At 39.4% G+C, this 26,685-nt stretch overlaps 16 protein-coding genes and 1 non-coding gene across 17 annotated transcripts; 8 read left to right on the top strand and 9 right to left on the bottom strand.

The window, feature by feature from the left end:
• Positions 1 to 25: 25 nt before the first annotated feature.
• On the bottom strand, positions 26 to 2,098 carry DPB2 (DNA polymerase epsilon noncatalytic subunit; the record flags this gene model as incomplete). The annotated part of the gene is made up of 1 exon (XM_056232028.1): positions 26 to 2,098. One exon carries the CDS (start codon positions 2,096 to 2,098, stop codon positions 26 to 28), a length of 2,073 nt encoding a protein of 690 aa, XP_056085788.1.
• A 266-nt stretch (positions 2,099 to 2,364) lies between these two features.
• Positions 2,365 to 3,033, top strand: CSA1 (Csa1p; the record flags this gene model as incomplete). Its single annotated transcript, XM_056232027.1, has 1 exon — positions 2,365 to 3,033. One exon carries the CDS (start codon positions 2,365 to 2,367, stop codon positions 3,031 to 3,033), a length of 669 nt encoding a protein of 222 aa, XP_056085787.1.
• A 202-nt stretch (positions 3,034 to 3,235) lies between these two features.
• On the top strand, positions 3,236 to 4,549 carry VPS4 (AAA family ATPase VPS4; the record flags this gene model as incomplete). Its single annotated transcript, XM_056232026.1, has 1 exon — positions 3,236 to 4,549. The coding sequence occupies one exon, from the start codon at positions 3,236 to 3,238 to the stop codon at positions 4,547 to 4,549; it is 1,314 nt and encodes a 437-aa protein (XP_056085786.1).
• Positions 4,550 to 4,671: 122 nt separating this feature from the next.
• SKDI16G4280 (pyridoxal 5'-phosphate synthase) lies at positions 4,672 to 5,274 on the bottom strand (the record flags this gene model as incomplete). The annotated part of the gene is made up of 1 exon (XM_056232024.1): positions 4,672 to 5,274. The coding sequence occupies one exon, from the start codon at positions 5,272 to 5,274 to the stop codon at positions 4,672 to 4,674; it is 603 nt and encodes a 200-aa protein (XP_056085785.1).
• Positions 5,275 to 5,511: 237 nt separating this feature from the next.
• BSP1 (Bsp1p) lies at positions 5,512 to 7,239 on the bottom strand (the record flags this gene model as incomplete). Its single annotated transcript, XM_056232023.1, has 1 exon — positions 5,512 to 7,239. One exon carries the CDS (start codon positions 7,237 to 7,239, stop codon positions 5,512 to 5,514), a length of 1,728 nt encoding a protein of 575 aa, XP_056085784.1.
• Positions 7,240 to 7,486: 247 nt separating this feature from the next.
• SKDI16G4250 (uncharacterized protein) lies at positions 7,487 to 7,852 on the bottom strand (the record flags this gene model as incomplete). The annotated part of the gene is made up of 2 exons (XM_056232022.1): positions 7,487 to 7,595; positions 7,704 to 7,852. The coding sequence occupies 2 exons, from the start codon at positions 7,850 to 7,852 to the stop codon at positions 7,487 to 7,489; spliced, it is 258 nt and encodes an 85-aa protein (XP_056085783.1).
• A 634-nt stretch (positions 7,853 to 8,486) lies between these two features.
• SKDI16G4240 (uncharacterized protein) lies at positions 8,487 to 8,879 on the bottom strand (the record flags this gene model as incomplete). The annotated part of the gene is made up of 1 exon (XM_056232021.1): positions 8,487 to 8,879. The coding sequence occupies one exon, from the start codon at positions 8,877 to 8,879 to the stop codon at positions 8,487 to 8,489; it is 393 nt and encodes a 130-aa protein (XP_056085782.1).
• A 1,577-nt stretch (positions 8,880 to 10,456) lies between these two features.
• Positions 10,457 to 10,530, top strand: Skdi_16.trna17I. The gene has a single exon. It is a non-coding gene; the product is annotated as a tRNA-Ile (tRNA).
• Positions 10,531 to 10,647: 117 nt separating this feature from the next.
• JIP5 (Jip5p) lies at positions 10,648 to 12,144 on the bottom strand (the record flags this gene model as incomplete). The annotated part of the gene is made up of 1 exon (XM_056232020.1): positions 10,648 to 12,144. One exon carries the CDS (start codon positions 12,142 to 12,144, stop codon positions 10,648 to 10,650), a length of 1,497 nt encoding a protein of 498 aa, XP_056085781.1.
• Positions 12,145 to 12,285: 141 nt separating this feature from the next.
• On the bottom strand, positions 12,286 to 12,759 carry NUT2 (mediator complex subunit NUT2; the record flags this gene model as incomplete). Its single annotated transcript, XM_056232019.1, has 1 exon — positions 12,286 to 12,759. One exon carries the CDS (start codon positions 12,757 to 12,759, stop codon positions 12,286 to 12,288), a length of 474 nt encoding a protein of 157 aa, XP_056085780.1.
• Positions 12,760 to 13,210: 451 nt separating this feature from the next.
• On the top strand, positions 13,211 to 13,996 carry MET16 (phosphoadenylyl-sulfate reductase (thioredoxin); the record flags this gene model as incomplete). The annotated part of the gene is made up of 1 exon (XM_056232018.1): positions 13,211 to 13,996. One exon carries the CDS (start codon positions 13,211 to 13,213, stop codon positions 13,994 to 13,996), a length of 786 nt encoding a protein of 261 aa, XP_056085779.1.
• Positions 13,997 to 14,236: 240 nt separating this feature from the next.
• MRP2 (mitochondrial 37S ribosomal protein uS14m) lies at positions 14,237 to 14,584 on the top strand (the record flags this gene model as incomplete). Its single annotated transcript, XM_056232017.1, has 1 exon — positions 14,237 to 14,584. One exon carries the CDS (start codon positions 14,237 to 14,239, stop codon positions 14,582 to 14,584), a length of 348 nt encoding a protein of 115 aa, XP_056085778.1.
• Positions 14,585 to 14,853: 269 nt separating this feature from the next.
• Positions 14,854 to 15,483, bottom strand: RHO1 (Rho family GTPase RHO1; the record flags this gene model as incomplete). Its single annotated transcript, XM_056232016.1, has 1 exon — positions 14,854 to 15,483. One exon carries the CDS (start codon positions 15,481 to 15,483, stop codon positions 14,854 to 14,856), a length of 630 nt encoding a protein of 209 aa, XP_056085777.1.
• Positions 15,484 to 15,915: 432 nt separating this feature from the next.
• MMS1 (Mms1p) lies at positions 15,916 to 20,148 on the bottom strand (the record flags this gene model as incomplete). The annotated part of the gene is made up of 1 exon (XM_056232015.1): positions 15,916 to 20,148. The coding sequence occupies one exon, from the start codon at positions 20,146 to 20,148 to the stop codon at positions 15,916 to 15,918; it is 4,233 nt and encodes a 1,410-aa protein (XP_056085776.1).
• A 770-nt stretch (positions 20,149 to 20,918) lies between these two features.
• TIF3 (Tif3p) lies at positions 20,919 to 22,262 on the top strand (the record flags this gene model as incomplete). Its single annotated transcript, XM_056232013.1, has 1 exon — positions 20,919 to 22,262. The coding sequence occupies one exon, from the start codon at positions 20,919 to 20,921 to the stop codon at positions 22,260 to 22,262; it is 1,344 nt and encodes a 447-aa protein (XP_056085775.1).
• A 350-nt stretch (positions 22,263 to 22,612) lies between these two features.
• Positions 22,613 to 24,205, top strand: ORC4 (origin recognition complex subunit 4; the record flags this gene model as incomplete). The annotated part of the gene is made up of 1 exon (XM_056232012.1): positions 22,613 to 24,205. The coding sequence occupies one exon, from the start codon at positions 22,613 to 22,615 to the stop codon at positions 24,203 to 24,205; it is 1,593 nt and encodes a 530-aa protein (XP_056085774.1).
• A 293-nt stretch (positions 24,206 to 24,498) lies between these two features.
• Positions 24,499 to 26,460, top strand: SGV1 (cyclin-dependent serine/threonine protein kinase SGV1; the record flags this gene model as incomplete). Its single annotated transcript, XM_056232011.1, has 1 exon — positions 24,499 to 26,460. The coding sequence occupies one exon, from the start codon at positions 24,499 to 24,501 to the stop codon at positions 26,458 to 26,460; it is 1,962 nt and encodes a 653-aa protein (XP_056085773.1).
• Positions 26,461 to 26,685: the final 225 nt, after the last annotated feature.

The following is a 26,685-nucleotide window of genomic DNA, read 5'->3' as shown; positions in this document are numbered from 1 at the left end:
TATTTTTCTTATTTAAATGCATTTATTAGAAATATATTTCCTCCTGTATAGTTTTCTTCGAGGACGGAATGTACTCCATGTACCTGGCACGTCTATTATGAATAAAACTTCCAGGATTGACGACTTTACAGCCGTTGTATGTCAAATCAAATTGTGTTGAAGTAGTGTCGCAAAGAATCATTGTCGATGGTATGGGGCAGAGTGTCAAAGTATGGTCTAAACCCCATGAAACTGGGCGTAAAGAATCTACAAATGGCGATAAGTGGCCCTGATCTAGTATCGTTTTTACGAGTTTTCTTGATTCTTGAATTTTTCGTTGTAGCTGATCTGGCTCTTTGACTAATTCATCAATTGGCACGATATCAGTATCTTTCGTTATTATATTATCGTTATCAACATAAGAATCTTCATTCTCGCCACATGGGAATTGCAGATAATTCCTTTTGAATCTTCCGGTCAGATCATCTCTGAAAATGACTATTTCTTGAGACAAGTACGCTATCCTGGTTGGGTTTGAGCTCCAGATGACATTCTTACAAACTTTGTTGATTTTTTTGGTGAACGCACCAGGAATTGGATCCTGTGGTAAAGTTCCACTTGCTCCCAATGATAGCATCGACCCCCATAAATCGTTAGGGCCAGGGACGAATATCATTGTGGTATTTTCAGTCAAATCATCAAATCGTAATAGTAGCGTGGCCAAAGCATCGAAATTATTCTTGTATTGGGTTGAGCTACTGATGTTTCGACTACTCATTGATGCAAAAACAGGAATTGAAGTGAAAGAACCTTGCCAAATCAACAAGTTTGGTGGATCATCGTTTAATTTTTGCAAAATTTTACTGAGTGCAGTCATTATCCTCAGATCATCCAAGAATAAATCAGCACCAAGAATAACGAATCTGTGGTCGGTTAATTCTTTCTCCAAAAGATGTAATCTGATCTTCAAATCCTTGTCCAGACGTGCAATGAAGTTGTTATTAGAAAGACCATGTATACCTAGGAGATCTAGATTGCCTATTGTCTCCAACGTGATTTCTCTTCTCTCACCAGGAGGTAAAGTCATGGAAGTGACGTGAAATTTGTTCCCAACAGAATAATATATTCCTTCAACAAGAACCATACACCCTGGTGCGTAATAATGACCCTGTGTGGGAATAGTTTGTGATATATTGATTTCTACAGATCCAGATGGATCCTCTAGTGACCAATTGCCCTTAAAATTTTTATTCAAGAGGCCAAGTAGTAGAAAGTTCTGGGCATCCCTACCCAATAAATTTTTGATTGGAGTGATGCTCATGCTGTTGGATTGCAACTGTTGACCAGCATTGGATAGCTCGTTTTGTAAAGACACCATGGAGGACAATGGATTGAACATATCATTGCTTTGGAAGTTTTCATTTCTCATCACTCTATCCTTCGTAAGATAATATCTTGTCAAGAACATTTGCACTTTGTCCTTGATATCAGGTAGAAATCCCGTAAAACTTCCCAATGCGTTCTCCTTTTTATTTGGAACGAAAATAAACTGCATTTTATCGGGATTATACAAGAACTTTTGTTGCTGAGAACAATTGATAACCTTAAAATAGTCCCTCCAATTCAGGTTTTTCGAGCTTTCCAGCCTGGAAGACTGGTCATGCTCGCTCCTATCCATGGGGGCTCGGATAGGTGAAGATAATAAAACATTTTGTAAGGATGAATCAGCCGCCATGGGCATTTCATTGTCGTCATCATCGCTGCTCCCATCGTTTTTCTGCCTCAGCACGTCATCTCCATGCTGAGTATAGTCTTCGTGGCTCCATTCAACCTTTTCACGCTCTTTCATCTCCTGGATCACTTCCTTTACGCCGTCCTTGTCGATGAAAAGGCCTCTCTCCTGCTGTTTCCATACTGTAGCAAATTGCTCGAGAAATCTTATTGTAACAGATCCTTGCCTCCAATTATTACCTATGTTAGTACCGACAAATTCTGCCAGAGCAGACAGTCCATCAGATTTTATCGATAAACCATATTTCCTTGACAAAACCCTGTATGCCAGTGGCCTGAGCAGGGGAGGCTGGATTTTCACGGGTAGAACATTTCCGGTGGTAAACATCTCACGCTCAAATACTTGCTGTCCCACTAGTAGACTTTGAATTCAATTGAAGTCATCTCTGCTCTAGATGTGCCCAATATGCCCAAATCTAGTATTTCATTACTATCATCCCACGCGAAAAATAACGCGTCGGATCGATTTTTGTTCTTTTTGTCGTTTTTTCTTCTTTTTTAAGATTCCATCTTAAAGAGAGATGAAAATAACAAAGTAACATAACTCAGATCTAAACAGGGTGAGAGACGGTTGGTTTGGCACTCTAAATCATAATGGGAATTCAAGACAAGGCACCAGGAACTCAAAAGGTGCGTAAGCTGGCGGTTGCGCCTCGTGAAAGAAGCCATGCCCGGCACACATCGCAGAGGACACGTTCCAAAAGCTACAAGAACATCTCGAAAAAAAGGGCTCAGCAACATGCGTTTGGGTTCAATATTGCTAAAGTGATTTCAAAGATCCATGCTCGTGTATGGGGAGTCCCCGCCGAGGGGAAAGAGGAAAGCAGTATAATTTCATCCTCTGCGGCTTCTCAAGATTGCGTGCCTTTACAATGGCAGGCAAAGTTTGCCCAGTTACAGCAGCAACTGCAATCTGCACAAAAGGAACTACAATTTGTCAAGGAGAAGTGCCACCTGCTGCAGTCGGTGCTAGACGATGCAAACATCGATCAAAAATACCTCGAGTCTCGCAGGGACATGAAAAACATCGAACGAGACAACCTCAAGCCCACCGAAAACTTGCCGCCTTCACCAGTGAGAGCAGTGAACCCGTTGGTGACTTCAAGCCCCATTCACATGTCGCCGCTGCAATCGCGCCAACGACCACTCTCAGCCCTGCAACCCCCTAAGGGACCCAACTTTTATGCCAAATATCCGAAGCTTCCCCATACCAGCATTCTCAGAGGAGCTCCTACTGACGAATCCCTCCCTCGGGCTGAATAGAAGCACAAATATGTCTACATTCTTTCTTTTCTGTACATATATTTACTTTTGCTTGCTGATATATTAATTGCATTTGCTTTTCGGGCAACCCCGCTGAGTGAAAAAAAAAAAGATCCTCACAAATCGAACGATCTAATCACAGGTTGAAGATACGATAGAACAAAGAAGGAAGCATAGCGTGTCTACAATAGATGAGGTATAGATGAGCACGGGTGATTTTTTGAGCAAAGGAATAGAGCTGGTCCAAAAGGCCATTGATTTGGACACGGCAACGCAGTATGAGGAGGCTTACACGGCTTATTATAACGGATTGGACTATTTGATGTTGGCTTTGAAGTACGAAAAGAACCCCAAGTCGAAGGACTTAATAAGAGCCAAGTTCACAGAGTATTTGAATCGCGCAGAGCAATTGAAGAAACACTTGGAAAATGAAGAAGTAAGTGCTGCAAAGAAGTCCCCCAGTGCTGGTAGTGGATCCACCAGTGGTAATAAGAAAATCTCCCAGGAGGAAGGTGAGGAGAATGGCAGTGAAGACAACAAAAAGCTCAGGGGTGCTTTATCGAGTGCCATCCTATCCGAAAAACCCAATGTTAAATGGGAAGATGTGGCTGGGCTTGAAGGTGCCAAAGAGGCCCTTAAGGAAGCCGTTATTTTGCCTGTGAAGTTCCCACATTTGTTTAAAGGTAATCGTAAACCTACTTCAGGGATCCTATTATACGGACCACCCGGTACAGGTAAGTCTTACTTGGCGAAAGCCGTGGCTACCGAGGCCAATTCTACGTTTTTCAGTGTTAGTTCCAGTGACTTAGTCTCTAAATGGATGGGTGAGTCTGAAAAACTGGTGAAGCAGTTGTTTGCCATGGCAAGAGAAAACAAACCCTCCATTATTTTCATTGATGAAGTGGATGCGCTAACAGGCACCAGAGGGGAAGGGGAAAGCGAAGCTAGTAGGAGAATCAAAACAGAATTATTAGTACAAATGAATGGTGTCGGCAATGACTCCCAAGGGGTATTAGTCCTTGGTGCAACGAATATACCATGGCAACTGGACAGTGCCATCAGAAGAAGGTTCGAAAGAAGAATATACATTCCATTACCAGATTTGGCAGCAAGAACCACGATGTTCGAGATTAACGTCGGCGACACCCCATGTGTACTGACCAAAGAAGATTATAGAACTTTGGGTACCATGACTGAGGGTTACTCGGGCAGCGATATTGCTGTCGTAGTAAAAGATGCGCTAATGCAACCAATTAGAAAGATTCAAAGCGCCACTCATTTCAAGGATGTCTCCACGGAGGAGGACGACACGAGGAAGCTCACGCCGTGCTCCCCAGGTGATGATGGTGCCGTGGAAGTGAGTTGGACGGATATCGAAGCTGACGAACTAAAAGAACCAGATCTTACCATAAAGGATTTCTTGAAGGCCATCAAATCAACCAGACCTACCGTGAACGAGGACGACCTGCTAAAGCAAGAACAGTTCACAAGAGATTTTGGTCAAGAGGGCAACTGATAGTAAGTTGATCGATGTATTAATGTAAATTTTTGTGTACGTGAAAACAAAAAACAGAAATTAAATAAAAAAGTATGCAGAATAGATAAAAAAAAACAGATAAACAAAAGAAGAGGTAGGGATTAACTTCTTCCCTTACTCAAAAACATTGTTCTGTTCTCATTATTGGATACTCTGGCGTTATCAATTCTAACTTTAACGACAGCGGTGTTTTCTTCAAATATAAAAGCCTTCGCGTCAGGATTAGCCTTTAGTATCAAGTCCTTGTAATATTTGGATTCTTCACTTTCGGGATCTACGATTTCAGTTTCGCCTCCAATGGATGCACTCATCTGGTTCAATTCAGCTTGATTTAGCTCTTGCAACAAGTTCAAAAGCTTGCTTTGATGTTGTTCGCTTTGAGGGACGGCTGTTGGCGTAGGGGTCTCAGAGATGCTTTCCTTCCCCACAGACAAATTATTAGCGATGATCCAGTCATGGAACAATAAAGCCACCTTAGGGTTTTCCTTGATGTTGTAAAATTTTTGCGTATCTTGGGGGGTGACAAATATAATGTAATCGTTTTTATTATCCGTTTGGCCAAACAGTTTCTCGCCTGGCACGTAAATGTAATTCATCAATGCCACCGAAGGGATGCAATCTTTAGAACAGGTAGCTACGTGAACATATTTTGAGTTTTTGATGAGATTCAACAGATGTGCTGGTAATGTGCTAGTCCAAGCCATGATTGTAGTGTTGCAGGTGTAGATTGACACTATTATCTACTAAGGAATAGGTGCAACAACGAAAAGTCGATGACATTTGTTTCTTGACGTTCATAAGGGGAGGAAATACTAAACGCTCGACGTTGGAAGTGACGATAATATGCGGACAGCATATATATTAATATTAAATTATCATATTATTGTTACATCATATGTATGTACATGCACAGGGACAATACAGAGAGAAAAAAGCTGTGTTTACACGTGTGTTGGAGGTTTTCTTCTGGGACCTCGAGCTCTTTTTTTGTTCAAGTGAATCAAGGGTTTAGTTTCCTTTGCCGTGTCACCTTCAGAAATACTGGAGTCGCTGGAAGTCGCAGCATTAGTTTTAATGCTGTTGAATTCTGATACAGTGGTGCATGGTCTCAAGTTTCTAGACTTAATTATTGCATCCAGTTTTGCATTTATTCCGAGTTCTTTTGTAGATTCCAATACGGGCTCAGTTTTAGATTTTTTCATTAGCTCGATTTTTCGTAATGCCTCTGGCATGGAAAGTTTACGCTCTGGCGCCTTTGGTGGGCGCTTTTTCAAGCTATTCCTCAGGGAGAGTGCTTCAAGTTCGTTATTCAACTTGTTGGCATCACCGTTGTGTTCGGCCGCTGTGGGATTCAAGCTGCTGGTTAGGAACGATTTTTTCTGGGGGATTAGAGGTTTTCCCTGTTTGGTTTTCTTCAAGTTTTGTATGCCTTGAATTGCTTCTGGAATGTTATGCTCATCTTGTTTTTTGATGCTGCGGGTACTAGATCGTAACTTGGGTAAATCGATGGAGTCTTCGAATTTCTGTCTCGCAGACAGAGTTTCTACAGGACGCAACTCGGGTAGTACTAGACTCAACTCCACTTTCTTTGGTGGAATGCTTGGTTTCGCCTTTTGAGCAGTCAAGTTTGCATTTCGTAGTTTCTGAGGTTTCTCAGGCAAGGAAGGTTTAGAAGTCGTCGTTAGGTTTGAATTCAATGCAGACTTGATGAAACTTTCAGATCTTGGAAGTCTTTTTGCCGGTGGAGAGGGAGGGTTTGGTCTCGGCTTATCTTTTATAGTAGGCGATAAAGTGGTCGGCTTCAATTGTATGGAATCCAGGTAATCAATACGAGAATTTTTTGCTGCTTTCTTGGGAGTGTGAACTTCTGAGTTGTGGCCCTTTGCCATTGACAACTTGTTATCCTCTAAAGAGCTTAAGAAGCTGGTCTGCTTCATGGAACGTGAAACGGGTGGACTTGGCTTAACGCCCTCAGGTACCGCCACTTCCGGCTTATTTGGCAAGGGTATCGGGCGTTCCGTAACACCCACATTTGTATGTCTTCTTGGAAGCACTGATTTCTCTTCACTGTCATCTTCAATGGTTCGAACATGACTACGCCTTGTGGGCAAAGGAGGCGGTGGTGAAGGGGACGAGGTAGAAGGAGCTTTTTCTTGGATGTTGAAGTCGTATTGAAAAGAGACTCTCTCTTTCTCTCTGGGTCGACCTCGACTGGGCATGCGATGACCTTTTTCGGAAGAAAGTGAAATTTGATCGGAACTAACTTCGTTAGGTGATTGAGAGGCTTTCAATTTTTGCAGAAGTAAATAGTCTTCTTCAGAAATAACAAATTTCTTTGCATTTTGAGAGCTACTTCCCTTCGACGCCGACTCGGTTGTTGTTCGTTCAAGGTCCAACTCATTCAACGAGTAATGAGTTTTCTTGGGAGAAAATGTCATTTCATAATTATACGCAGATCGGTAAGCCAAATTGTCTCTGTTTTCTACAATTTGATCCGCCATTACATCGGCTTTTCTGATATTCCTGTGTCTAGGGGCGTCATTGCTCAAGGGTGGAAGCAGTTGCCCAGTTGGCTTTGAAGTGGAAGCATTATTGTATCTCTTAGAGTCCAAGTCTTCCACTTTCGACAAAAAATTCATCAGCTCAGGGTCCCGCTCATATTTCGTCATGCTTTCGAAACACTCGAAACCTAGAGAAAGGTCGATTATTGTGACTTTTATCGGTTAGAATTTATGTATATATATATATGTATATTTTTTATACTATATACTCTTTTTTATAATATTCATTTTTATTTCACTATTATCGAAAAGTGTAGTAAAAATAAAAGAATGTCACATGGAACGAGGTTAAGATAAGTGTGTAGAACAGTTGGACGGTATTAATGCATTTGATATTATCCCATTGGGTTCAAGATTAACGCAACTCGATCGAAGGTTTTTTTCCGGCCAAGTATACTTGGAATCCACAGAACACGAAAAACACTAGGTATACCAAGGCAGCCAAATAAACAGTATGTGCAACTCTATAAAGAATGGATATCGAAGTTTAAAATGATTGTTAGTAAAGAGGGAAGATATAAGAGATGGTAGAAGGGAACAGAAACGAAAAATGATAAGAGAATGTAACATACGCAGGTCCGTCTTCAGGATCGTTGATTGACCCGACAAAGGATTCATGGCTTGTGTTAAAGAGATGAGCAATCACAGAAAGAATTACCACACCGAACGCCGATAGGACGGTACAACACCATGCCTTACCAGTGGATACAACAGGTCTCATTTTTAGCGGTGTTCACTTCCAGCTTTTGTCCTTTATCGTAACAGTCCTTGCAAACTAACCGCTTCTTTGTCTTCTCCCTTAAGCGACTTTTTCAAATATAAAAAAAAGAGTCGCGTGCAAAGTGATAAGCAGTTTTTCAAAACTTGAGAAAAGAGTCTTCGAACGGTACGCACTAATATGCTGTGTTGCATGGACTTCTCGAACTAGTCAACTGGGACATATAGGTCCGCATACAGTAGTTTTGTGTTGTCCTTCTCAGTGTCCCCAGCTGCGGCTTTATTGTGCGACATGATGTAGGGGCCCAGAAACAATACCGTGTCGATAAGCTTAAAACTGCCTGAGATCTGCTATAAAAATCCAGCTCGTACTTACTAGTGCGTCCTTTCCACGAGAAGATTTTTGAAGTGCACCCGTCGGGTCTGCCTTTCTTGTATGAATAATTAAATGTATGAGCTAAACCTCTTATTTAATTGCAAAATTGTGTAATCTTGTTATTCATGCTTTTTTCTACCTTAGCCCTAACTAGGCAGTGCCATTACTTGATGGGTGATTTTGCGATACTACAAAAGTATCTGAACTAAATTAAAAAAGTGCCGAGCAGCGAAGTGCCCTCGACAACCATCATTATACTATCCTATACGTTTAGCTTGTTTAGTATACCCAGTAACTTCACATGTATCAGCGGCTGTACGCTCACCATAGGATTCATTGTCCTGGCTGCTGATGTTGTCTGGGGTGAATTAAGCTCCGTAGATGTCATTGATGTGCCTAAGGAAAATGGTCGGCAGAAATAAGGTCTCTGTAATGTGACGTATTCTCCCCTAGATGCAAACTCCGCTGGCCCGTTTGCAGCATAGAAATTACCATATAAGTCTGGGCCATCGCCATACTCATTTGGCTCCTGATCTAGAGATACCACGACGTTACCTGCAACACTGAGACATTTTATATAATGGTTTGTCATGCATGGAACAATCACACATCCGTGATCTGGCATTATAGTGATTTGCCCGCGATCGTTTAGCATAATAGTAACGGTGCGTTGTTCAGGTCTCAAACAAGACAAGTAATCCCGAATGAAGGCTTCATATTCCGCTTGCTCCGTCCGATTAACGTATACAGCCGTTATTAAGAGGCTAAAAACACTCAAAAGTAACGTAATAACAGTGCAAAAGGCTGGCATATAGTCTTTTCATAGAAACGTGTCTGTTCGAATTGCGGACTAGATCGTGAGGGGGTGGGACGGTTAAATCTTTCCGTACTTTTTAGCTTTTATACTCTGTACAATTCTAGAAGGGATAGTCTTTATGCTCCGCAGGTTCCATCCCACAAATTGTGCTTCCATGGAAAAAGAGCGAGTGTTGAAGGAAATTCGTTGAGTCATCAAAGCTCACTTTGTCGTTACGCTTCACTAAACACAGTCCTTAAGCAATCAGGTATTCCATAATGAATGCAGAGGCGGTAGCGGTAGCAGAGAGGTTGAGCACTTTTTTTTCTTTCCATCCATCACTGTCACCACTCGGGTGTGTAGATTTTGATTTAAATTTCAGCTTCGAGAGCGAATGTATTTTACTTTGCTATGACCTATGGAGTCAACACCAGGGCGTGCTCTTCGGCCAATAACCTGATTTCTGTACTCTCTGCCTTTTTCTGGTTATTTCCTTGGCGTGAAGAATAGTAATGGGGCACTGGGCCTTTTCAAGAAATGATCACGTAAATCCTTGAAGATAGTGCTATAGTGTATTTGGGAGAGATTTTTGCGCTATTATTCTAGAGACATTCTACTAGCCTCTAAAAAGTAGCCTTTTTATGATCTCTGGTCGAATTGATCTGACGAAGAATCTAATTTCTAGAATGCCAATGATTCGTTGAAGTCGAGCGCATTATTGATTTTTCTAGTATATTTGACATTCATTATTCCGTTAGAACCCGAACTACTTCTGAAATATTTGTTAATCTTGTGATGCTTGCGGGGATTTATTGGCCAGTAAAATTTTGTGACAACTGTTGGGATTCCATTTTCGGTAAGGTTATTAATATTATGTATATAGAATATACTGGAAGTTCTCCTCGTGGATTTAGGAATCCTCGAGAGGGAACGGTCAATTTTACGTAATCTTATACTTAATTCCTTGATTTTATACGTCGTTATTCATTGATCCTACTGCATTATCGATCCTTGCGCTCCAGCTTCCACTAAATTCGATGGCTGTTCTGAATCTTATTCCACTGGTCTGATAATTTTGCCATCTTCTTGACACCGTATATGATAATCTTCTAGCTACGTGATTGAATGTATTAATCAGTCGTACTAGTAATTGATGGATAGTTGATTATTATTCCGACAGGATTTCATTTTCATAAGTGAATACTATTTGCTTTATAAATACAAGAAGATCTTTTCAAGAATTTGAAAACGCACAAATATAGGATCAAGGAAAATATAATCCCAACAATTATCATAGGTTCCACACTTCTATAATACAAAGCGCACTTCAGTGCATAATCTCGATATCGCCTGCGGTAACTACATTTCAATGATAATCAAGAGGATCTGTAGCTGGTTAGGATCATATTATATATTTCAACAAACATAACAATAATGGTCTCTTGGCCCAGTTGGTTAAGGCACCGTGCTAATAACGCGGGGATCAGCGGTTCGATCCCGCTAGAGACCATTTTTTTTGCAATTTTCTCAAGCCCACGAATTGAAGACCATGATAATATCGCATTCATAAACTTTATTGTTTCAAAATTTAGGTTAGTTGTTTACATAGTACAGAAGGAAAATAAGACTATATATCATCAAATTTTTTGATTCCATGTTCGTAAAGGTCCTTTTTCTTGTTCTTATCCTTCATTAATTTCCTCTTTTTGCTGCTTTTTTGATTGGATTCCTCCCCGCCCGTATGTTCTTCTTCATGATTAAGGTCTTTATCCAATTCATCCAATAGCTGCTCTTTCGATAGTCCGACAAGCGTCACTTCACCTTCATCAGAACTGCTAATGTCACTGTTGCTTTCATCGGAACGGGAGAAATCGTCATCCCCATCAGACTCTAGTGATTTGTGATCCTCATCGCTGGACAGCTCCCAAATCTTGATATTTTCCAAGCCACCAGAAACAACGCGATATTCGGAATCTAGATCCATAAAATTGACTTCATCGAAGTCATTGTGGTTCCTCACTTCAACTACTTTCCCTAATTTGGCATTCACTTTATAGATGTTACCATTGGAGCAACCACACCAGACACAATTATCATCTTGTAAAGTAGGAATAATGCAATCAACACTTTCATCCTTGCTGATTTTTATACGACTCATTTGATCTTCCAAATCATTCTTATTTGGTTTCCAGACAGTGACAATACCCTCACCCATCCCACATAAAAGAGTATCTGCTACCTCAGGATCAACGAAACAACCGCAAAGAACCTCGTCTTCTTGATCATCACTGACTAAGATTTTTCCATCCTCATTTTCTGCTGTGTTTGGTTTGGCGTCTTTATCACGAACATCAAAATACGCTAACGTTGTTTGGCCTAGGGATATAAACTTGTATGCAGATCTTTTATCGAAGTGGATGATATCGTTGATTGAGTCACCAAAATGTATTGAACGAATGGAGTTTGACAAAGCTAAGTTCTCCGAATTTAAAACATGAATATCACCAGATTCGTCTCCTAGCAATATAAATGGATGAGTTTGAGATATGCATAATTTGGTGAACTTATCATTCTTCTTCTTTTCGGACTCAAAAAGTGAACCTAGGTTTACCTTCTTAACGACCTTACCGGTAATGGTGTTGGCTTTTTTCAAGATATTGTCAGAACCAATAGAAAAAATATTATCGCCATTAGCATCAAAGCAGATGGCACGTACGCTACCTCTATGTCTTTTAGTCTTCCAAAGTGTCTCCACCCCCAGATCTTTGGTCTCTTCTATTGACTGTTGTTGTTCTTCAATATCAACCAATCTCAGAGTACCATTTTCTACGTCCATGTCCAATCTAGTCCAAGTACAAGCACGGTTCTTCATTTTAGAACCATTTTTTGCAGCATCCTTATCTGGAGTTGCAATATCAAGTTTACGTTTACGATTCAAACGTGATTGCAACTTGGTGGGGTCATAACGATGACAGATAATATGGCCAGTACCAAACCCAGTTATGATGATCGGTAGTCCTGGATGTAAAATAGACTGAAAAATGGGAATTTTTGACGAAAGTAATTCTAGAATTGGAGAATTCGTCGAATCAATAATATCTGCCGTTTTTTTGCTTTTGGCCATGGTCGCTAATACTAGGTTCCTTCCAATATCTCAAATGTCCTCTCATTAACAACTGCGATGCCATCAATTCGATGTTAAAATTTTTCTGATTTTCTTTTTTTTTTTTCAGCGAGCAAGAAAAAAAAGTCAAAAAATTCATTATTAATGAGTATTAGAAATTTCGTCAGTGGGTGAAGTTCTTTTTATGATGTCCTCGACAGGTTTTTGTAACTCTGGGAACTCATCCACAATCTTATCAGCCAGCGAATCTCTCAATTGCTTCAAACCGTGCATCTTGCCTCTCTGGTATTGGTTTGATCTTCTTATAGCTTCGACAAACTCTCTCGTGTATATATCTGGATTTCGTCCGTCCTCAATGTACTGAACAACCTCCAAGGGAATGTCCACTTTAGACAAACCAGACTGAGGGTCGTTACTTCTCACATTCAACTTGTACAATCGGTCTACGTTTCTTTGCAAATTGGTGATCATTCCCTTGGTAGCTTCGGGAGTACCAGGGAAATCATATATGGAGACACCCAATTCGACAAAGGACTCGATAATAGAAGCTACCTGGTCCTGTGTGGTGGCCAATTCTTGCTGCAATTGCTCGCCGTTCTTGTTGTTGCCATTCATCTTGATCGATTGCCTCGCCTTATATCCTTGCTTTTGTTGCAAATATTAGTTGGCAGGAGTTAAGAGCATAAAGTTCTTGTTCTCTTGATGCGCGCTGACAAAAGAGCCTGATTGAACGGGGGAAGTGTGAAAGTAAGTGGGCAAGTTATCTCAATCTAGTTCGAAAAGATGGTTTGCTAATGTTTGAAACATCATTCACTGAATCTAAAAGCCCGTGCGCTTCACCTTACTTCTTTTTCATTCGTATTGCTATTACTTTCGTTTTTATCATCATTTCACGTGGCCAGCAGAAGAAAAGCCACAACACAAGCAATCGCTATGACTCAGCAGATGTCGACGAAAGAAAAGCCATAGATGCATCATACCAATATAAAAAGTATACTGAGCTATATTACACCTGTTTGATGATCCAAAGTCAAAGTGGGCAAAGGTGAAGGTGATTCCATATACAATGAAGGCTTATAAATTGAATAATGACATTACTGTCACACAGGAACAGTTGGATCACTGGAATGAACAGTTGGCCAAATTAGAAACACCACAGGAGATTATTGCATGGTCTCTTGTTACTTTTCCTCACCTTTTCCAAACCACTGCGTTCGGTTTAACGGGTTTGGTTACAATTGATATGCTCTCAAAACTATCTGGGAAATATTACATGCCGGAATTATTATTTATAGACACTCTGCACCATTTCCCACAGACTTTGACGTTGAAGGACAAGATTGAGAAAGCATACTACCAGCCTGTAAAGCAAACCATCCACGTCTATAAGCCGGATGGATGTGGTTCGGAAGCGGAGTTTGCCTCGAAGTACGGTGATTTTTTATGGGAGAAGGACGATGACAAGTACGACTATCTTGCCAAAGTAGAACCTGCACACCGTGCTTACAAATTACTACATGTGAGTGCTGTTTTTACGGGTAGAAGGAAAACACAGGGTTCTGCTCGTTCCCAGTTGTCGATTATTGAGATAGACGAACTAAACGGAATCTTGAAAATAAACCCATTGATCAACTGGACATTCGAGCAAGTCAAACAGTATATAGATGCAAACAATGTACCATACAACGAACTTTTGGATCTTGGGTATAGATCCATTGGTGATTACCACTCTACACAACCTGTGAAGGAAGGTGAAGATGAAAGAGCGGGAAGGTGGAAGGGCAAGACAAAGACGGAATGTGGAATCCACGAAGCCAGCCGATTCGCACAATTCTTGAAGCAAGATGCCTAGATAGATAGAGTACATTATATATCCGTGTGTGCATGGCTACTTATTTATTTCTCCGATAATACTAATAGTAACAACATCTTTAATGAATATAACCGTCCTGTGCTAGTTTGGAATTTGCACTGTTTCGGAAAGAACGAAAAGCGAGCAATGTTTCAAGCAGAAAAAACAGGTGGAGAGAGATTAAGAGAATTAGAGAGACGGTGAAATCAAGAGAAACTCTGTAACTACATACGCTCATCGATGGGTAACTTTAGATTTCCAATAAAGACTAAACTCCCCCCTGGGTTCATAAATGCACGTGTGCTTAGGGATAACTTCAAAAGACAACAATTTAAAGAAAATGAAATCCTTATTAAATCCTTGAAATTCATCGCTAGAAATTTAAATCTTCCAACAAAATTGAGGCTAGAGGCCCAGTTAAAGCTGAATACGCTACCCAACTACATGAGATCCACACAGATTAAAAACAGGTGTGTAGACTCTGGTCACGCGAGATTTGTTCTAAGTGATTTTAGATTATGTAGATACCAGTTTAGAGAAAATGCCCTGAAGGGGAATTTGCCTGGAGTTAAAAAGGGTATATGGTAGTATTTTTTTTACCGTTCATATATGATACGTACTTGTAAATACATTTAGTATTTTGTATTCTCTAATAATGATAATACTTATTAAGCAATACTCTTGTATATATGTAGAGAGTAATAAGATTATACACAAATCAGGAGAGGAAGAGGCAGCTATAGTTAGAGCTAAAAATAAAAAAGAAGGCATACGTACATACAATGAGGGAAAAGAAATGGGTGAAGAAAAGACAGAAGACACCGCAAAATTAAGGACGGAAGTAGGTCGAGATATTCTTATAACAAGACACACTTTTTTTTCTTCTTTTCGGTAGTATTTTTCTTAGCTTTACCATTTGTTTTAGATTTGCCCATCAATGAGGCTCTAGTGGCGGCCTCGAATACTTCTCTGACACCGTAACCAGTTTTAGCAGAACATTCATAGTATCCGGTAGCACCAATTTGGTCTGCCACAGATTGACCCTCTTGTGACGTGACGGGTTGTTGACCTTCTTGTCTTAATTGTTCAATGGTTTGTGGGTCATTTCTCAAATCCACTTTACAACCAACAAGAATAATTGGCACACCTTGACAGAAATGTAGTACTTCAGCAATCCATTTTTCTTGTACATTCTCTAAAGAATCTGGTAGATCGATGGAGAAACAAATTAATACGACGTTAGAATCTGGGTATGATAATGGCCTTAATCTATCATAATCTTCTTGACCAGCGGTATCCCACAGTGCCAACTCTACGCGACGTCCATCGACTTCAACATCTGCTACGTAATTCTCGAAAACCGTTGGTACGTAAACTTCAGGGAATTGGCCCTTGGAAAAGACGATTAATAAACAGGTCTTACCACAGGCACCATCACCAACAATTACCAGCTTTCTTCTGATACTATTACCAACTTGTTGTGACATTTTTTCCGTATTATTTTAAAGTTCTATGATTTTTTATTAAACGCAAACAATAATTTTCTAACAGCAATTCTTTTTGTTAATTAATTTTGCTCCTATTGAGTTTTGTAACTTTAAGTTTGGTTGTTCTAAAAAGTTTTATGCAATACTCGGAGGAATGATGATTGTTCAAAACGATATCAGAGACGAATTCCTGTTGGTTGAATATATATGCCAAGGAAAAGGAAGCGCTTTTTTAATAACCTCTAAAACTTGCAGTATCCAATACAAATCAAACAAAAATTGTATCATCTGTTTATTTTTTTTTTCTGAGGCGAAGCAAATTAGAAACAACAAGAATTCTTCTATCTTTTTTTAGCCCCTTGTCACGCCGCACGACGCGTAACGCATCGATCGAGAATCACGACTATGAGGCAAGATACTTGGATATTAGGACTATACGGTGTCCCCTCTATCGTCGCTAAGGTTCCATAGCCCGGCCTCGCAGATGAGGTCAGGTTTGATGAGTGATCTTCTTGAAAATAAATATCCTGAATTCCATCTTGGTTCGTATTCGTCTTGGTAAGGAAGCCTATCCTTGCCAAATTTATGGATGGTTTGATCCGCCATTAGCACATATAACGTCTGTACAAATGGGTCATAACTAATATCTTGGATTGGCTTGTCCAGTGCTATCGCGTTGTATGGAGATAATCTCTTGGTTCTCATTGCAGCACTTCCCAATATGGAACTTATATCTTCGAAATGACGGGACGAAACATGCTCTTCATAAACTGTCGTGGTGGCTCTTTGTAGTGGAGGTTTTGGCGTTGCGGAGCGGTTACGCCAAAATAGCAATAATTTGTTACGCTCACTAAGCGCCTTCTCTAGTTCATTCTTACCGAGCGCTGAGCCATCATTCAAACTATTTATGTGCTTTTCTCCATGTAAAACATCATACAAACTTATCGAACCAAATTGGAAACCCTCCGGGAAATTAACCTCAAATATGTCATCAACTCTCCCATTTCCGTATTCGTCTGGTAGACCGTCTGTTTCATTGTTGAGTCCAACTTTGATTGTGGGTAAGGAATAGAAGACTAATCTAGAATCCAAATCGTTTCTATTGCCGCAATGAACGGCAACAACAAAACAGCATTCATTCAGTGGTATTATCTTTTGAACTTTAGAGTCTGGATATATCTCTAAAGGATACACTCTTGTTGATTCGTTGGAGGACAATGAGAAATTCTTAATAAGGTAGAGCTTCTGGCCTAGGTTCGTACTAACAATAATATTATCACCTACAACCGTGAACGTTTTAACCGTGCTCCAGCTCTTAAATGTAAACCGTTTTTCAAGGGTAATTTGTAAGTTTTTGTTATTTTCCGTATTATTATCACTGCAACTATACGTTACTTTGAACTTGTTAAAGGACATTTCATTGTCGGTGCCCATAACTTTATAATCTAGAACAAATATTTCACCTTGAGGAGTAACGACCAAATGATCCAAAAGCCTTGAATTTTCAAGTTCATAAGAATCTATTATCTCATTAGAGATTTTGTTCTTGGCGGCAGTTAACAAAACCAATCTAAGTGAACTAGTGAGTGAAATTAGCAATACTGTTCTTTTTTCTGAGGTATTTTCGATCGCTATCGGTATTTCCTTTATTTCTAGAATTTCCTCAGAATCGTCTTTAAGAAATCGAGAATCTAAGCCAACTGCCTTACCATCTGATAGTCTGATACACTCCCATTCTCTCAAATCTTGGTTTAGTACCAGCATTCGATTTATTTTGTCTAAATATAAAAATTTCTTGTTTTTACTTCTTGTGGATTTTAATAAAAAATTTCCATTATTTGAGGTCAAATATGATAGTTCGAAGATTCTTAGGCCATCAGAATATAGTATAAACAGCTGGTTGTTCTCAACATCTGGGCAAACTTCGAGTATAGAGTTGAAATTCCCTAGATGTGGTAGTTTCAGCTTGTAAAAGTCTAATTCTTTAGTTTGGGAATTTGATACTAAATTAATGACGAAAATTTCAAACGCACTAAATGCCAAACATTGGTCCTCGCCGAAACTTTTAAGTTTGATGTCTTTACCTTGAAAGTTAATTCTGCTCGTACATACGGATCCTTCTTTAATATGATTTTCTTCAAAGCTATATGTTTCAAAGAATGATTCATGATCAAGAGCACAAAAATGAGAGCCATTGATTAACGCTCGCTGGATGTTAAAGTTATACTCTTTGGAAAAGTCTATTGTGTCATTTATCCAGCTGGAAAATGGTGTGCAAATAATTTTGTCCGGCAAAAGTATCCAAATGTCATATTTTATGGGATCATCCATAGACCTCTTAATCTTAAAACCTATATTAGCAGCAGTACCCGTACCCAACTGCTTGAGAAACATGCCCATGACTTTGCTATTGATTAAAGGTTGTATAGCAGTGTTAGCCTCATCAACTGCATCTACATTCTTGATATAAGAGATATGGCCTATCTTAGTATTCCAAACAAGCAAAATACCGTCATTGTATGCTGTATTTTCAAATTCCCAGCCGGGGGAAATTTTGAACAGGTTTCTATAACCATCAATAGGATCAATGTAAATCGTATCTCTAGTGACTTGAATCAAGTTTTTCTTCGTAAAATCCAAAAAAATAGTTTCTTTTTCAGTTTCACATAGCAAATCTTCTATGTTTATCAATCCTTGAACAGGTTCATCATCTTCAACAGTTGTTGTCATGGTTAAATCTAATAAAAACGTTCTGTTATTAGAAGTTGCATCAGTCGCAAAGATCAATGAACTTTCGGTCTTCGGTCGTTTTATTCCTAGCCTATGCAATAGAGTAAAACTAAGATTTTTGCATTTCCAAATCTTCAAATGATTAAAAATCTGAAACTGCTTCAAATGAACAATTTGATGAAGCTTCCTTAGTTTATAGTCAATACAGGGCTGAGTAATCGCGTTCGGTGATGTTAGCCAAACCTGAGAATTCCTTGAATCATTTATATTGGAGCTTGTATGTGTGTTATAAATTTTAGAACATGTAAATGCCAAAATTTGAGAGTTTTCCTCTGTTGAGCTGTCAACCGTGTGCTTGAAGGTGATATTTCTCAGGGGCTTGATAACATCTCTTGTATCCAAGCATCTTAAATCTTTCAAAGTTAAAGTTAGCTCTAAAGTTCTGCTAAAGCTTATCACTATTAATGTATAGCTCCCAGACTTGGAGTCTAAATTTGTTTTATTTGAAGGTAATGGTGATATAGATTTTAAGCCTTTGAATCTCGTGAGCTCGTAAAATTTCAAATTACCATTTATTATTGTTGATCGTTCAGTGACACAAAAACAAATATTCCCTGTTGAGGAGGATATTACGGTACAATATTGAAATTTTCCAAATGCATCCGGATCTAGTTCTTGTAATTTTGATAGTAATAAAGGAGCCGGAAAGAATGATCTAATTCCCTTTAAAGCTTTAAGTTGGAATGAGCGAAATTCCGTTTCTCCTGACATAATTTGATTTGCAGAGACCAGCGAAAACTTCAGCGGCGTTTCGACAAGACAGGCATTTAATCCAATGGGAACTGTCATATTGGTTTTTTCACCATCAAACACAGTTAACTGATAGACTTCCTTTTTCTTTATTTCGTTATTATTCCACTCTATCACAAAATAGACAATTCTGTCGTACCTTATAGCTGTTATAAAAATAATAAAATAGGGATCGAAATCAGAATAAATAGTGGGGAAAAATGAACCATTCATGATCACTGAATCTGTCAATGTTAGATTGTTCACTAATTGAAAAGTAAATGGTAAGTGAAATTCAAAAAACTTGCAAATACCCAATTCCTTATGTATAAGAACAAACTGTCTCTCGTTTTGATGTTTAATTATACTCCACAGGCCTTTCTTTCCTAGATTCCAATATTGTAGCAAATACGTCTCTTTTGCGTCATTTAATGGTAAAAGGGATAATAAATGTCCACTTGGTTGAGTAAGCAAGATTAAGCTTGCTACATTATTTGGTTTAATAGCTATACTACCGGCTATGCCGTGCCGTATGTTTGTAATTGATGTATTACCAGTTTGAAAAATTCCATTGTTAGATACTATCAAACTGGAGTGTTTCTGCTGTATCTCTTCTAATGATTCTAATTCAATTTTCAACTCCTTGGGTTCCTCGTCACTATCACTGCAAATTCTTGTGTCATCTAATGCTTCTATGTCTGAGTCGTCTAGAGTCTCCGGGTTTCTGTCGACGTCAAAGAGACTATTTATCAGGCTGCTGTACCTCTGAGGAAAACGGTTCGACAAATCGGTGCGTTCTTGTGAAATATATTTTAATAGTGGCTTGAAGTCCACCGGACTGGTAATTGGATAACAGAACTGAGGTATTTGACCAATGTTCGAGTCATGATACCTCAGCATCATCAGCGAGGGTTCCAGCTTTATTTCCTTACAAGGCCTAACCCAAGTACCAGGACCATCTACCTTCTGATAAAACAGTTCAGGTTCGTTCCACTCACGTGTAGATCCAGATTCAATCAGTAAATTTGGCGAAACTCGGAACGTCTTCTTATTTAACCAATCTTGCAACTCAAGCTTGCCAAAATCCGACGGACGACGGACATAATCCTCATATTTGTCTATAGCATGAGTTCGCAAACCCAGCATACCTTGTTTAATGTTTTGTGCCCTGTAAATATGCTTACAAATAAATATTTGACGCAGCAATCGCCTTCTACCTTTTTCCAATCCTCATACAGACCTCCATCTTCCGCCAACGGCTATTTGTTGGAAACAACTTTAATGATATAGAGCCTCTATATCAGTCGATACGGGTAACATTGTAATAATACCAAATTCTTTCATTCCACGAAATCACTTCAAAAGAGCTAGTACCTGGGCAATGGCTCCATCCTATGTTTCAATTGAAATTTGGCAGCCACATATTTTGTTGCCAGAAAGACAGGTGTTGTTCCGCTTTTTCTTTTCCTTTGAATTATGAAGATGCTCTAGACTGCCAAAAGTGTCTCATCTTCTGCCGCTCTATGTACCTTCTTTCCCCTTATATTATGATGGTAATTTTGATGAGTACATATACACACAGCATTTGGAATGGATTTAACTTAAAAACACAGAAGCTAGATTTCTATACCGTTTTTTTATGTTCAACCTTTTAGCCGCTCAACTTTTTGTTCTTTGATGTAGTTTTTTTTGGCTTTGTTAAACGCCAGATCACACATCACGGATGAAAATTTTTTTGCGAAAATCAGCATCGCTAAGAAAAAGTAGAGATTGAGATGGAAACCGATTGGGATGGAGTTAGCTATAATGAAAGGAAGAGTAGCATATCAATAAGCGGGCTTATCATCGAACTCGAATTTATAATAGCTTTTGTTTGTCTTTAGGAAATCAATACCGCAAAAAGAATAAGACACGTCATGGCTCCACCAAAGAAAACCGTTAAGAAGATGGATCTTACGTCATTTCTAAATGATGACACTTTTGGTTCATCTTGGGCCGAAGAAGATGTTGATTTGAACAAGATCACTATTCCTATCGAGACCGCTAACGCAAATACTATCCCATTGTCTGAATTGGCGCATGCTAAAAATAACAGCAATAATATGCGTTCAGGCGGCTTCGGTGGTAGTTTCGGTGGCAGCGGTGGTAGTTTCGGTGGCAACGGTGGTAGATCCAGATTAGACCCTGCCTTAGGGGGCGTTGTTTCCGATAGAAGAGAGGAATACCCTGTTCCAGACGCTCCACCATATAGAGCTGTCATCAACAACATTCCATGGGATATTACCCCAGAAGGTGTTCAAGCTTGGGTTGAAGATGGTTTAGTCAAGCCTGAAGCTGTCGAGGAAGTTATTTTACCAAAGAATTTAAGAGATCCGACAAGATTAAAGGGTAATGCATTTGTTACTTTGAAAGAAAAAGCTGATTTAGTTGCCGCCTTGAAATTCAACGGTACTAAATTAAATGAAAGAACTGTTTACGTCTCTGTTGCCGCTCCAAGAAGAATGGGAGGTGCAGACGTTGACTGGAGTAGTGCTAGAGGCTCCAACTTCCAAGGCGATGGAAGAGAAGATGCTCCTGACCTAGATTGGGGTGCTGCAAGAGGTTCCAACTTCAAAGGTCCAAGGAGAGAGAGGGAGGAAGTTGATATTGATTGGACTGGTGCAAGAGGCTCTAATTTCCAGAATTCTTCCAGACCACCAAGAAGAGAAAGAGAAGAAGTTGATATTGATTGGACTGGCGCAAGAGGCTCTAATTTCCAGAATTCTTCCAGACCACCCAGAAGAGAAAGAGAAGAAGTTGATATTGATTGGACTGGTGCAAGAGGCTCTAATTTCCAAAGTTCCTCAAGACCACCAAGAAGAGAAAGAGAAGAACCAGATATTGATTGGGCTGCCGCTAGAGGTTCCAATTTCCAAAGCTCTTCAAGGCCTCCAAGAAGAGAAAGAGAAAAAGAAGAACCTGCCTTGGACTGGGGTGCTGCTAGAGGTTCTCAATTTGGTAAGCCTCAGCAGGCCAAGAATTCCTACAAGGATAAGACTACGCCTGACAAAAAGACTGCTGAGGAACAACCAAAGATCCAGAAGTCTACTTATGATATCTTACGTACCGAAGATGATGATGAAGATGAAGAAGTTGCTGAAAAGCAAAATGAAGACGCAAAGGAAAACCATACTGATGCTGCGGTCGAAAAGATACAAGAAAAAACCGCTCAATTGACCGTTGAAGATGGTGACGATTGGGAGGTTGTTGGTAAGAAATAAAGCGTTGTATGATGATAAAAGTATACATTTGTATTTACTATTGCTTTTTTCCCCTTTTTTCCTTGTCTTCTTTCCGTTTTTATAGGTATTCTAACTCCTTTATATAAAAAAATAAACCATATATTTTGTAATACGTTTCATACATGTGTCCACGAATGCCTCTGAACATACTGTTGTTCTATGCGGGAAGGACTTTCCATTACCTCAAAATTATTCCTTCGCTTCAAAAATGGGTAAGATGGAAAAAAACATAATTAATTAGGAAAAAATACCTGGTCAAACAATGATATCAAGATATGCATTGATGTAAAAACAAGCACACTTGTCCCAGTAGCATTAAAAAGAAGAAAATGACAGTGAATGAAACTGATTTATCACAGCGAGTCAACTTTATTCCGATAAAAAGGCCTTCAAACGAAGATATTCCAGACACAGCAACGACTCTAAAAAAGCGTACTATAGACAATGATGAAAAGCAGGAGGACAATGAACCTGGTTTTACTTCCCTTCAGAAAAGATTGCTACAGCAATTGAATGGCACTCTTCCTACAAATGAAAAGATTATCTTTAAGTATCTGCAAGACTGTCAACAAGAAATCGATAGGATCATAAAACAGTCTGTAATTCAAAAAGAGAGTCATTCAGTAATCCTTGTGGGACCCAGACAAAGCTACAAAACATATCTATTAGACTATGAGTTGTCTTTATTGCAACAGTTCTACAATGAACAATTTATAACTATCAGGTTAAACGGATTTATTCATTCGGAACAAACCGCTATTAATGGAATTGCCACTCAACTGGAACAGCAATTGCAAAAAATTCATGGAAAAGAAGAAAGGATTGATGGCGCCTCATTAGAGACTATCAGCAGTGGTTCGTTGACGGAAGTCTTTGAGAAAATCCTTTTGCTCCTAGACTCTGCTGCAAAGACCGGAGCTGAAGATAGAGGTGACGTCGATGGAAGCAGTACGACAAAGATAACTGTGGTTTTCATATTTGATGAAATTGATACCTTTGCGGGGCCAGTAAGACAGACTCTATTATATAACCTTTTCGACATGGTGGAACATGCTCGGGTACCTGTTTGTATTTTCGGTTGTACAACAAAATTGAATATGTTGGAATATTTGGAAAAGAGAGTGAAAAGTAGATTTTCCCAAAGAGTAATTCATATGCCACAAATACGAGATTTGGACGATATGATTGATGCAGTAAGAAGCCTACTTAGCGTTCACCCTGACGTCTCTCCCTGGGGTTCACAATGGAATGATACAGTGGAAAAGGAATTATCCAACCCTCGATCAAATTTGAATAAACATATTACGATGAATTTTGAAACCTTTAGAGCGTTGTCAGCCTTAAAAAACAGCATGATCCCATTGGTAGCAACATCTACTAACTTTGATTCACTCTCTAGCGCCATTAAGTCATGTTCATTTCTTGACCTATACAATAAGAACCAGTTATCCAATAGTTTAACAGGAAGACTGCAGTCCCTCTCCGATCTAGAATTAGCCATTTTAATCTCAGCCGCCAGAGTTGCCTTAAGAGCAAAAGACGGATCCTTTAATTTTAATTTGGCCTACGCGGAGTATGAGAAGATGATCAAAGCTATTAACTCCAGAATTCCCACAGTAGCACCCACCATGAATTTAGGAACAGGTCAAAATACTCTTTCCATTGATAATACTATTAAGTTGTGGTTGAAAAAAGACGTCAAGAACGTTTGGGAAACTTTGGTGCAGCTAGATTTCTTTACTGAAAAATCCGCTGTCGGCTTAAGAGACAATGCAACCGCAGCTTTTTACGCTAGTAATTATCAATTTCAAGGTACTATGATCCCTTTTGACTTAAGAAGTTACCAAATGCAAATCATCCTCCAGGAATTGAGAAGAATTATCCCCAGATCTAATATGTACTACTCTTGGACACAGCTGTGAGTCCATTCACCAATATAATGACAATCCAGTGACAGAAGCAAGTGATATTCTCTCTGTCTAACTTTCTTCTTAGTAAATAAGCCCAAGAAGATGGGACATCGTATTAAGCTATACACCCATACATTACACAATAGTATTTTGCAAACCTGAAAAATTCCCATATGCATATAACGAAGCATTGGCAAATGTAGAAATTTACAGGCAATATTGAGGAGAACTTCAAAACATTGTCAAGTGACTGTATAGCATCAGTGGTACATTCGTATTGCAGTAAAAGAGGATAATAAAATAATATGAGTGATGATGCCCCCCCAGCGGTTCCTTCAAAAACAGAATTTAATAAATATAAAATTGGCAAAGTGAAGAGTACGCCAGCTATCCAACGAGATGCAAAGACTAATCTAACATACATAAAACTGAGGAAAAGAAGTAGTGAAAAAGTTTATGGATGCACTGTCTTCCAGAATCATTATCGTGAAGATGAAAAACTAGGCCAAGGCACGTTTGGCGAGGTTTATAAGGGTATTCATTTAGAAACTCAAAGGCAGGTGGCAATGAAGAAAATTATAGTTAGTGTGGAAAAAGACCTCTTTCCCATAACAGCTCAACGAGAAATTACCATTTTAAAGCGCTTAGGCCACAAAAATATCATCAAGCTAATTGAAATGGTATATGACCATTCGCCAGATACTACAAATTCGGCATCTAGTAGCCTGCATAAATCATTTTACATGATCCTGCCGTATATGGTAGCAGATCTCTCTGGTGTTCTGCATAATCCAAGAATTAGCTTAAAAATGTGCGATATCAAGAATATGATGCTACAAGTATTAGAAGGCCTAAATTACATTCATTGTGCAAAATTTATGCATAGGGATATAAAGACAGCAAACATCTTGATTGACCACAATGGTATTTTGAAGCTTGCTGATTTTGGTTTGGCAAGACTCTATTATGGATGTCCTCCGAATTTGAAGTATCCTGGTGGTGCAGGTTCGGGTGCCAAATATACATCAGTAGTGGTAACAAGGTGGTATAGGGCTCCAGAATTAGTACTTGGCGATAAACAGTATACGACAGCAGTTGATATATGGGGAGTTGGATGCGTTTTCGCGGAATGTTTTGAGAAAAAACCAATCTTGCAAGGTAAAACAGATATCGATCAGGGACATTGCATATTCAAATTACTAGGCACCCCTACGGAGGAAGATTGGGCCATGGCTAGATGTTTGCCAGGCGCTGAACTAACAACAACTAATTACAAATCAACATTAAAGGAAAGGTTTGGCCAATTTCTAACCGAAACGGGTCTGGACTTTCTAGGACACTTATTGGCGTTAGACCCTTATAAAAGGTTGACCGCCATGTCCGCTAAACATCATCCTTGGTTTTCTGAAGAACCTTTCCCCTCCGAGAATATAACATTGCCAACTGAGGAAAGTCACGAAGCCGATATCAAGAGATATAAAGAAGAAATGCACCAATCGCTGTCACAAAGAGTACCTACAGCGCCAAGAGGCCACATTGTTGAGAAGGGTGAATCTCCTGTTGTGAAAAGCCGCGGGGCAATCCCAAGAGGTCCAAAAAAAGACGACGCAATTTCTGTAGCACCATTGAGAGACATAGCGGCTAAGCCAACTCCATCAAAACTAGGAGATCCATCTCAAAATCCGAGACCTTACCACTCTAACAATGGATATTCCAAACCTGCTGTACCACCTGCTGCCCCTGCAGGAATGAATAGGTATGGGGCTATCAATACCTCCAGAAGCAATCGCTTTAGTGGTAATAGTACCGGACCTAGTAGTAACAGAAAATTTGTAAATCGCTTTCATCCAGAGACAGACGTCAACCCCAAGTACATTAAAGCACCGTTACCATTGGGACCACAATCAAGATACCAGGGTAGCTCAACTGATTCGAGATATAAAAGCGCGCAAAATGACTCTAGATATCACAACGCAAGGTACATTAACAAATCGGACATTAAACCAGAACAAAAATATAGTCGTCAAGAACCTAATACGCCAATTAACAGAAATTATAATCCTCCTAATGGGCCCCGCAATAGTGGTTTTGACCATCACCATGATTCAAGACCACCTCATCCACAGTTCCCAGTGTCGACATCGCAAAGTCAACATCAAATTGCGAATAAGCCAATAGAGAAAAAAAATGGAAGCCCTAAGGATGAAAGAGTGAAACCGGATGAGCCTAAAAATTTCGACAATAATGATATTGCAGATCTGTATTAGTTGCGCTAACCTCTCACTTCCCTTTTTCCCCTCGTTGCTAATCACGCAGAGTTGTATATTCAATATTATGTAATCAATCACTTTTGTTACTGTTTTTCAAGCAGTGTAGAGAATTGGAAGCTATTATCAACTTCTCAGCTAATAGTACAATGACTGAGATTCTGCCTTACAAATGATAGCCTACATGGGACTGTAGCCATATCGGTTGGTTCAATCTGTTTCAAT

Source organism: Saccharomyces kudriavzevii (genome assembly GCF_947243775.1).
Source record: "Saccharomyces kudriavzevii IFO 1802 strain IFO1802 genome assembly, chromosome: 16".
NCBI lineage: Eukaryota > Fungi > Ascomycota > Saccharomycetes > Saccharomycetales > Saccharomycetaceae > Saccharomyces > Saccharomyces kudriavzevii.
This window is presented reverse-complemented; position numbering and strand designations above follow the sequence as displayed.